This window comes from Cottoperca gobio, chromosome 10 (genome assembly GCF_900634415.1).
Source record: "Cottoperca gobio chromosome 10, fCotGob3.1, whole genome shotgun sequence".
Lineage (NCBI taxonomy): Eukaryota > Metazoa > Chordata > Actinopteri > Perciformes > Bovichtidae > Cottoperca > Cottoperca gobio.
The window spans coordinates 9,368,000-9,378,019 of NC_041364.1; the positions used below are offsets into that span (position 1 = coordinate 9,368,000).

The following is a 10,020-nucleotide window of genomic DNA, read 5'->3' on the forward strand; positions in this document are numbered from 1 at the left end:
ATATCCATAAATCCTTCTCTTGCACAGTTTCATCATCAATGTTTATTTAGCCGTCTGTGTTATCTATGCGTCCACATGACTCTCTCTCACTCTGACTGACATGACTGATTGTAGATTTCCAATAAAAAGTATTTAGTTGTTGTTTGAGTCCCACTTTCATTATCCAAACATCAGCTATACTGCGTCTATTTGCCAGCAAGCCATGGTGGACAAAGTACTGAGATCTTTTACTTCAGTAAAATGAGTAATAGCACAGTGCAGTAAAGTAAAAGTCCTGCATTTAAGGTTTCACTTAAGCATCACTTATTAGCATCAAATACTTAAATACATAAAGTACCAAAAGTACTCATTCTGCACAACGGCCCATTTCAGAATAGTATATATTATATTATTGAAATATATTTATTGATACATTGATGAGTCATCACTTTGATTTGATACACTTGTGTTGATAATAGTTTGTGTTATAAATCTGAATCTTCAAAGTATGTTATCAGATAAATGTAGTGCAGTAACAAATACAATATTTCCCTCTGAGATGAAGTAGAGTAGAATTGTAAATAGAAATACTCAAGTAAAGTACAAGTACCTTAAATGGCAGATTCTTTATGGGTTCCCCCTAAATTCATAGATCACTTTACATTACTCTCTTCATGAGGGCGAGTCAAAACAAGAAGAAGTAATTCGAGCTTCCTGTTATCATGGGAGATATTACAATGACCAGACAGGAAACATTAATTGCATAATCATCTCATGATACATGAGATACAGTAAACACCAGTTACCAATCATGTAACACTTTACAATACATATCAAACTGTAATTACAAAAACATATTCAAAGATAGTGCTTACACTTAATATCACGAGAAGACCATGTGACACGGAGCTGTGTGAACGCATCTGCTCCAGCAGTGGTTCATAGGTTAACATTAAAAACAAGGGTGGAGGGACAAATGCTCTGTAACATTAAGTAAAACTTTCCACCGCTGCTTTCACATGCTGCAAATCCATCAAGGAGTTCATGTATCAATCCCAAAGGTAAAAAGGGAAGAAAGGAAAATCCCTTATCCCTGTGATGAGGCGTGGGTGGTTTGAAAAGATATGTCTTGTCCCGAACAGTCTCTTTGCTTTGCTCCACAGTAAAACAAAAGACAGCTGTGAAAGTTGACCGACAATAACAGCTGGGATCAGGAGCTGCAGTTTCTGGATAACACGCAGACATTGTTGATACAACACGAAGGATTGCCTCATATCTGAGACAATAGCCAGACTCTGTCTGTCATATTTGGTCAGATATGAACTTTAATACTTTCAGTGAGGGTCAGATTGATAATAAGTCACTGGCTATGATTTACTTTAATGCACGTGTGACCACCGGCGTCAAACTCTTTTAACCAACAAAGTGTTTCTGTTTTTCTGTTCCCATAATTTGAAAGTAAAAGATTATTCTGCTGCTGTTTGGTGTTCTTCTATCTTTCCCCACAAAGACCAGTATACATCAGTGTAAATACTGTCTATTGTAACTCGAGTTTGGAGATCCCTTTGTGTTAGGAGGCTGCACGCTAAAGAAAAGGTACACACTCTTTCCCACTTACAAACACAGCAACCTCAAGAAAGTGAGTGGAATTTAAAACACGGTGTGTACACCTGTTAAACACAGGCAGTATACAAGTGTGATGGCGTGAAAGCATATACTATAAGTTAATGTTACAGTAAACTGATTCTCAGTGCAAAACAAGGGAAATCAAACAGATGCCACTGCATGTGCCATCTGAAGTGTTAGCAGACAATATGTTTCCCGCTATCTCTCAAAATCTTCGTTGACTTTAAGGGCTGGGTTCTTATAGACCAGAGCGATGTCATGGTTGTTGTTCGGCTGCGTGTGTGCCCGTTGAGTTGTTTGGCTTCTCGTCGTCTGTCTTCTTCCTGTCAGAACAGTCATCATTTTGGACCGGTAGTGGTCCCCAGCCAGGAAATACAGAATTGGGTCAATACAGCTGTTAATACTCGCCAGCGGCCTGGTGATCTTGTAAGTAAAGTTGACAATGTTGAGGAATTCACATTTAAGTTCTAACACACGGGAGGCGTAGTAGAGCGTCCGTGTGATGTGAAATGGGACGAAGCTCACGGCGAACACCACCAACACCACGATGATGAGCTTGATGGACTTCTGACGTGAGGCGGCACCCTGCTGGCTGCCAGATAATCCCCGTCTGGGTCGGCACAGGGTCCGCGCCATCAAGCAGTAACACACCACGATGACCAGGAACGGGACGCCAAACAGGAGCACCATGACGACAGAGCTGTAGTCCACATACTCCTCAAAGGCCTCCTGGCTGGTTGTGTCATGGCACAGGGTGTCATTGTCCCTCCTGGAGGTGGTGACGAAGACGAGGTTAGGCACCAGGCACACGCTCACCACAACCCACACCATGCCGCACACCATGTGGGCATGGCGGGACTTCACCGCGGTCATCGCCTTGATTGGATGGCAGATGCCCAGATAACGGTGCACACTGATGCAGGTGAGAAGGAGGATGCTGCAGTAGAGGTTGGCATAGAAGAGGAAGCGCACTATTTTGCAAGCGGCCACTCCAAAGGGCCAGTGACTGCGGTTGGCGTAGTAGTAGATTAAGGTGGGCAGGGAGAGGACGTACAGGAAGTCGGACAGGGCGAGGTGGAACATGAACACTGTGCTGGGGTTCCACGGGCGCATCTTTAGGAACAACCACAGAGCCGTGGCGTTGAGCACGAAGCCGACCACAAACACCAGACTGTAGGACACAGGAAGCAGGATGTATTTGAACTCCTCGTCAAAGCGACAGCTCGAGTTGAAGATTGTGATGAACTGCGTCGATTGGTTGTCCGTGACAGGGCGGCTGATGACCGTTTCCATAGTGATGCGACTTCTCAGTGGGGCACTTCCCAAGCCAGCAGGTGACCGAACCTTCAAAGCAAGAAGAAACACTGATATGAAGACTTTTATATTTCATTAAACTTGAAACTGTCATGTAGTCATGAATTATCTGGTGCTTCTTGTGTTATGGTGCTTAAGTGTTTTGGGATTGTGTTGTTTTTTTCCACATTTTCTTGTGTGTTTTAATTTACTTAGCCTTCCTATTGTTGATTGTGTTTTGTTGTTGAGTTTTATGTATTTTAGGGGAAAATACACATGAAGATTAATACGCTAAAAAGCTTGGTCGTTCATTTGATTACTCAAATCGACAGGAAATTAATCGTTTTTCAAGCAAAAATATAATTCTCAGGCTTCAGCTTCTCAATTGTGAGGATTTGCTGATTTTCTCCTTTTTATATCATTATAATTAATAATAATAATAATTAATAAAATTGGAATGACCATGTTTCACTATATTAAGGAATCCTATAGGACAAATAATTAATAAAACGTACGATTAATTAATTTAACAGTGACATTATGTTTAGTAGTGTTTAACAGTGGTGGAAGAATGACTTAGTTCCTTTTTTTAAGTTAAAATAATAATGCCACGATGTAAAAATACTCTTTCCTGCATGTTACTTACATTTTGGTACATTTTACAAGTATGAAAACGTACAAGCATTCACTGCAGTGTGTTATACAATTAGTATATATATCCAACTAAATATTACTGTGTTATTATTATAGATGCATGTAAGAAGAATTCGATGTTGTGCGAGGTTAAGTTCGAGCTATGTTTGACATTGTAACCATTAACTAGCTCTAAAAGAAAAGTACAAAGTGTCACTCTGATATAGCAGTAGAGGTGAAGTGATCAAGTGAAATACTCCAGTAAAGCACCTCAAAAGTAGATAACTCGAGTAAATGCACTGGATACTTTTCACCACTGTTTGTTTGCTTTACAAGAATCATTAGACACAAACATAAGAACAGAGGGATCGGGACTGTGCGGCTGCTCACCCCACACGGGATCCTAACAACAGCGTTGGTGTCAGGCTGGGCTTGATCACGTCCAAATCGTCTTTTACTTTTCAGTCGAGGTCCACGAGCTGCTCTCTCTCTCTCTCTCTCTCTCCCTCCGTCTTCTTCTTCGTGCCTGAGCCGTCCAGCCGGCGCACTTTTGATACGCACTAAAAGTTATTTTTCAGTGGAAGCGTTGTTGGAGTTCATGGCAGCGCTGCAGAGCACTGAGCGCAGATCCAAGGAGGACACACACACACACACACACACACACACTGTACGCCTGAAATGGGAAGTCACACTGCTGAGTAGACCAAACTGCCGCCCAAAAACAGTGTTCAGTGTGTAAATTTTAATTTGCTGAACCACGTTAAACTACTAGAGCTCATTTACTCAGTAACACTGCTGCTGCAACCTGAGACGTTATGTTTTCTCCTTAAAGCAGCTTCTCGTGTACTTCTACACAAAAACAACGACATAGCCCTCCAATAAAGTTTTTTTTAAATGTCTTCATTCTGGAATAATCTGTATGAAGTAATTCAAAGATCATTCCACAACAGTTCAGATGGAAATATTAACCCTATTAATATTATGTATTGTCTAATTTATGAAAAAGCACTGTCTGGAGCCACACATTTAAAATACTGCTTAACTATGAGGTTAACTATGAGCACTAAATGCAGAACTCCATTGTGATATTGCTACTTTTAATTTAATAAAATATGGGAAACATCTTCCACCATTGGTATTATGTGTCCAATTCCCAACGATGGAGTCGTGTTTGATAAAAAAAAAAGCAGCAAACATGCCCACTAGGGTTCCCTTCCAGTAGAGAAAACGAGATGCCCCACTGTATTCAGCTGGCGCCCCTTTTCTCCGCCCCTGCCCATCAGACAGTCTGCCACTGCTCATTCCCATGACAACACCTAATGGCACTCAATGCTGAAATGTTACAGAAGTTAATATTTGCACAGCTGTACAGTACTGCTGTAATAAAAAGCAACGTTTGCTCTCTGGAGCTGTGAGGGATCGACTGGTTCATCTTTACAGTAATCTTTGTCTTCTCAGGCTTTTCTGTAAGATTCATGTGATAAGGCGTGGAATTATAAAGTCTGGTCATAAAGAAATAAAAGTAGGCAGGATGAGCAATGCAGTGGTGTGACAGATCAAATAAAAGTGAGGTGAGATGAGGCGGTCACTTAATAAGTTACCACCGGTCGCAAAAAAGATCATATATACATATATATATATATATATATATATATATATATACATATATATAGACATATACATATACACATATATATATATATATATATATATATATATATATACACATATCCACTCCAATAACCCGAAGACTATAAACTCATTTGGTTGGAATGACCCTTTTATGGTCTACATTGAGATAGATAATAGAAGGTAAAATATGACTATATGGCTTAACGGCGGATCAATCAGCAGTTTTGGGAAGTTAATTTAAGATATATTTGTAGGAACAATAACATATCTAAAATACTTTAAATCCTTCACCCCATTCAAATGTGTGTGTGTGTGTGTGTGTGTGTGTGTGTGTGTGTGTGTGTGTGTGTGTGTGTGTGTGTGTGTGTGTGTGTGTGGAGGGGGGGCGGGGCAGTTTCTGTGTTAGTGCACTGTTTGGGTTTCTGCGGTGAAGATGTGTGGAATGTGAGTGGGCCACTGACATGGTCTGTTCTTCATCTGGAACCCATTGAAAGCATAGCGTCGATTTACGGTTCTTCACATGTCAACAGAAGAACAAACCTACTTTTATCAAAAATTGTTAATTAAATATGTCGGTCGTCAATAACTTACTTTCTTTCTAAAACCCCTGGTTCCCCTGGTCTTTAAAAGTGCCCCTCCTCTGCAGAATGTCGTTACCTTTGTATTACCTCACCTGGATGTTTGACCTTCACTGAATGACTGCGTGTGCAGTTTGACATTAGAAGACGTGTACTTACATGTGCATCAGTTCAAAACGTGTTTGTTTGATCCATTAGGTAACATCAAAAAGGGTGCTGTCGGATCTTTGAACTAAGACACTAAGAATTTATTTTTCAGTGAATTAGGAGACATGATGTTAACATTTTGAAAAGATAAATATTTACATATTCATAGATTCTGGATTTTTCAATGAGGGAGGAAGATGTGTGATTTTAAGCATTTTTAACAAGGTTATTTTGATATCTGGAGGGGATCTTTAGACTTCTACATCATGCACACATTTAAAGCATAACTCAATCATCATTTACTAAAACATGCTGCTGCGTTATTAGGACGAAAGGCACAACCCTCTGGAATCCCCTTCCTGCCAGTTTAACGCACGTTCAGGATTTTAAAGTGTAAGTCGAGCACAGGTTAAACCAGAACATGACGCCAGCTAGTTATTATTTGTGTTCTCGAGTCAATGCTATAAATATTTTGTGTTCTGGTTTGTGTATGTGTGTGTTGTCATGAATGGTTGTTCTTGTTGTTGCTTTTTCTATGCACTGATTTGAAGATTTGAAACTCTTACATGACATTTGAATGATTACTTAAGCTATCAAAGCCTATCACGGGACCGGTGTTGGAAATGAACTGTGCATCGGACACTGCTCCTGCAACTGCAATTTCTCTGTGCTTGTTCCTCACAAATAAACAAATACATAAAATAAAACAAACAAATCACTCTAAACCACCATGTCCATTAAACAAGATCAATACCTTTCCCCCCTTTTTCTTTCATTTGCATGTTGCCAAATATTCCCAGGGCGATAACATGATATACCGGCTGCCAGAGGTCGGAGGGATGTGTTTGGTCACGCCTTAATGAGTAACTACCTCAACTGAGTGCTACGAGCAAAAACACAGACACTCACACACACAGCCTGGAATATTGAAGAGTTATTTCAGGAGCACATTCAAAGTTGTCTCATCTCTTTCTGCTGTGGTCTATATTTAACTGAGCCGACAAATTACAACTTTCAAATGTTTGTTCATGGACTTGGACATTACGTCATCTCTGGCTTTACTCTTGCGTACAGCATTAGAGCATTACGTTGGCTACACCTCAGTTCTAGGTGACATTAAACAGCATACGAGCAGCATTAGTGCGATGATGACATTTGAGCACGGAAGTGGAACTTGAAGAAGCGATTTCTTCATTTCCAGCCGCTCGACAGCATGAAGTGACACTTGTGATTGCTTGGTGACGAGTCAAGAGTTGCTTTATGCACTTTACTTTATAAAAGGTTGCATAAAACATGCACAGTGGACATCGGTACAGATTAAGTGATATGATAGCAACAGTAGGAGATGGCAAACAAAATGAGATATGGCAGTTCCCTATATACCAACTTTACAGACAATGTTCCAGTAGATATGTACAGATATGGATTGCATAGGTTTAATAAAGGGCTTTTACAAGCCAAGATCCAGGCTCAATAATAGCAGAGTAATGGAAAGCACACAGTGGAAGGGATGAAGGTGAATGGTAAACACTAGCCTTGATTGAACAATGGAGATTGAAGGACTATATTTTTATAGTAATTTAAAATTCATTATAAACAAAATCAATGAGACTTTGATACCATAATCAATATTTGTATACGTGTCAGTAACTCAAGCTTTCATTGTCTGTGAAGACGGCTGGATGAATAAAGCAGCAACGAGTGCTTCCTGCGTTATGTTCCTTTGCTGTGATGACAAACTATTGTTACGGTATTGATGGAGTGAAAGAAAAGACGGCAGCGCTGTGGTAAAGTCCGGCTGATGTCATTGTTTTCCGATCAGTCTGTCCGTCCGGTCAGATCTCGGAACAGTTTTTCCAGTTCTAATTGAGCGGACTACGACGCTTAGTCATCTGTATGTCAGTTCCAGTTCCTGGGCAGGTTCTCGAGGATCCTGCGTCGGTGTGAAGGGTTCGTCACTCCTGCCGCGCGTAAATCCTCCTCAGTGATGCCGCTGTGGAGAGGAGAAATGACACTGAATCAAACCTGACGGGAAATTCAGTAGTAATTCATCGTGATATTATGTCGTTTGTAAAGTTCAGAACTTCATACATAGTTCAGTAAATCTTAGTAAGCAGCCAACATCTTCACATCAACACACCATGGCTGAGTGTATTTTAAGACTAGTGCCCCAGTGAAGCTCTTACTGCTCTGTCATGTTCAGTCATCTCACTCAGATGAGCATGACTGTCACATGATGAGGCCGACAAGTGATTATTGCAACTGTCGTTCACGCTGAGGTCATCTATATATGTCTACATATATATATATATATACATATATATCTTGTTCTGTGTAGTAGCAGCAGACACATTATTTGTGTCTGTCTATGAAATGCAGTACTGAGTCTACCAAAGTACGGCTTGTGGAACATGTTATCAAAAATAATTGTACCTGAAGTAATCCAGATCATCCCAGCCATTGAGGCTGAGTCCCAGGGTGTATTTCTGAAGACCCAGAGCACTGAGAAGCTCCCGCACGGTCTCAGGTGCACCTTGGAGGACAGAGACCTGCGATGAGATAAAGCAGATGGAATTTGTACAGAGAAACAGGAGTCATGTCTTTTGTTTTTTTACTGTCTTTGAGAGCAGTGTCTTACCTCTTTCTCCCAGCTGTAGCCTCTATCTCCATGCATGGAAGGGCCATTTCGATAACTTGGCCGATGGTTGAGTATGGCTGGGCCTCTCTGCATTGTGGGGAAGAAGTCAACTTCGCTGAGGGACTTGGCCATTTGCAGAGCAGTGAGCGAGTTGTCTCCTGTAGGCCCAGGGGGCTGCTGATCCACCATCCAGGGAACAGGGGCCTGAGAGTGTGCTAAGTGAGTGGGGATGTAGGGGAAAGCTGACGGCACCTTGGCTGCCCGGATGGGATTGGCTCTTTCTGGGAGAAGCTGATGATGATCCCTTCGGTTTTTTTCCCTGATGATTGCTGAGTGATTCATATACAAGTTCCTCAGGTTCTTCTCAGGCAGTATGGAGTCTTGAACAATGTTTTTACCTTGATATTTGTCTCTGGATTGTGAAGTCTGTTCCTGGTACTGTGACATGGCGTTACTTGAGGGTGGAGGTATGGGAGATGGGCTTTTGGCTGGGAAAAGCTGATAGGAGGAGTTGGTTTGGGGTGTATGAAGGTCGTTGGCTGGAGCGTACTGGGGCAGGACGGCTGGAATTTCAATCTCCGTAAAGTCTGCTCTGCGACAGGGTCTTCTGTCGAAGCCCTGACGTCCTGAGATTTTTGGAAGCTGCAAAACCTCGTTTCCAGACCAGATGACCTGAGGGTCCCTCTGCTGAGGGAGAGCCTCCTCCACCTTGCGTGTCACTGACACACCTTCAAAGATGAAGTAGGCTGGATTGGTGTAGCTGCTTGCAGTGAGTTTGGGAGGAGCTGCCAAGGACCTGCAATGAACATAAATAAGATTGTATGTTAGTAATTGTGTTCTCAATTCTCACTCACTCTTTTTTTCAAAACTTTGTAATGTGCTCGCTATCATTCACTATTAATATTCCAGGTCAAAAGTGGCACTGTGCTAAAAAACACACACACAAGGCCTGTATTGATGTGGCTTCAGTTACGGGTGAGAAGATGAAATAAAATCCAGGTGCATTGCAGGTGAAATGTACTCACAGTCTCAAAAAGGATTTGTAAAAACTCCAACAACAAAATAATGCTCTTGGAAAAGAGGGTATGTGTGAGAAGAAAGAGTTTGAGAGAACCTTTCCTTGAGAGCTGGAGCCTTTCTGCTGCTTTACAGAAACATTAAGTGGTCCTCACCTGTTTACTGGGACCCGTGTCAATGCAGGAGACATGTGTCCTCTTCCATGACCTTTATCATCTTTCTCAAAAGAGAACCACTCTGAAAAAGTCAAACCACAGGAAATAAAAGACATTTTATAAAGAGCAAGACTTCCTCAAAATCTGTATGCTGCCTGTAGGCCAGAAGCCATGCCAGTTTGCAACCACACAGCATGGTGGTGTTTGTGTGTGTTGTTGTAGGGTCTGACCTGGTGACATGATACTCATCTGTCCTGTTTCAGTGTCTCAGGATGCATCTGGTCAGGGTCAGTCAATCAGGAGCCAAAAGAGGAAGCGGTCG

General features: G+C 41.5%; 2 protein-coding genes across 5 annotated transcripts in view; both read right to left on the reverse strand.

Moving 5' to 3' along the window:
* Positions 1-388: 388 nt before the first annotated feature.
* On the reverse strand, positions 389-4,078 carry LOC115014238 (P2Y purinoceptor 4). Its single transcript, XM_029440942.1, has 2 exons — positions 3,922-4,078; positions 389-2,949 (listed from the first exon to the last, which is right to left on the reverse strand). The coding sequence occupies exon 2, from the start codon at positions 2,896-2,898 to the stop codon at positions 1,804-1,806; it is 1,095 nt and encodes a 364-aa protein (XP_029296802.1). The 5' UTR covers positions 2,899-2,949; positions 3,922-4,078; the 3' UTR covers positions 389-1,803.
* A 2,882-nt stretch (positions 4,079-6,960) lies between these two features.
* inppl1b (inositol polyphosphate phosphatase-like 1b) overlaps positions 6,961-10,020 on the reverse strand; it is a 31,159-nt gene continuing 28,099 nt past the window's right edge. For all 4 annotated transcript variants that reach the window (XM_029441772.1, XM_029441771.1, XM_029441768.1 and 1 more), the window contains 4 exons: positions 9,699-9,780; positions 8,527-9,322; positions 8,322-8,437; positions 6,961-7,881 (listed from right to left, as the gene is read on the reverse strand). In XM_029441772.1, coding sequence (XP_029297632.1) covers positions 7,788-7,881; positions 8,322-8,437; positions 8,527-9,322; positions 9,699-9,780 — 1,088 coding nt within the window. In that variant the 3' untranslated portion in view covers positions 6,961-7,787. The remainder of the gene's footprint in view (positions 7,882-8,321; positions 8,438-8,526; positions 9,323-9,698; positions 9,781-10,020) is intronic.

What these genes read in the sequence shown, in the direction of transcription:
- LOC115014238 (XM_029440942.1), bottom strand. Translation starts at nt 2,898, where the DNA reads ATGGAAACGGTCATCAGCCGCCCTGTCACGGACAACCAATCGACGCAG.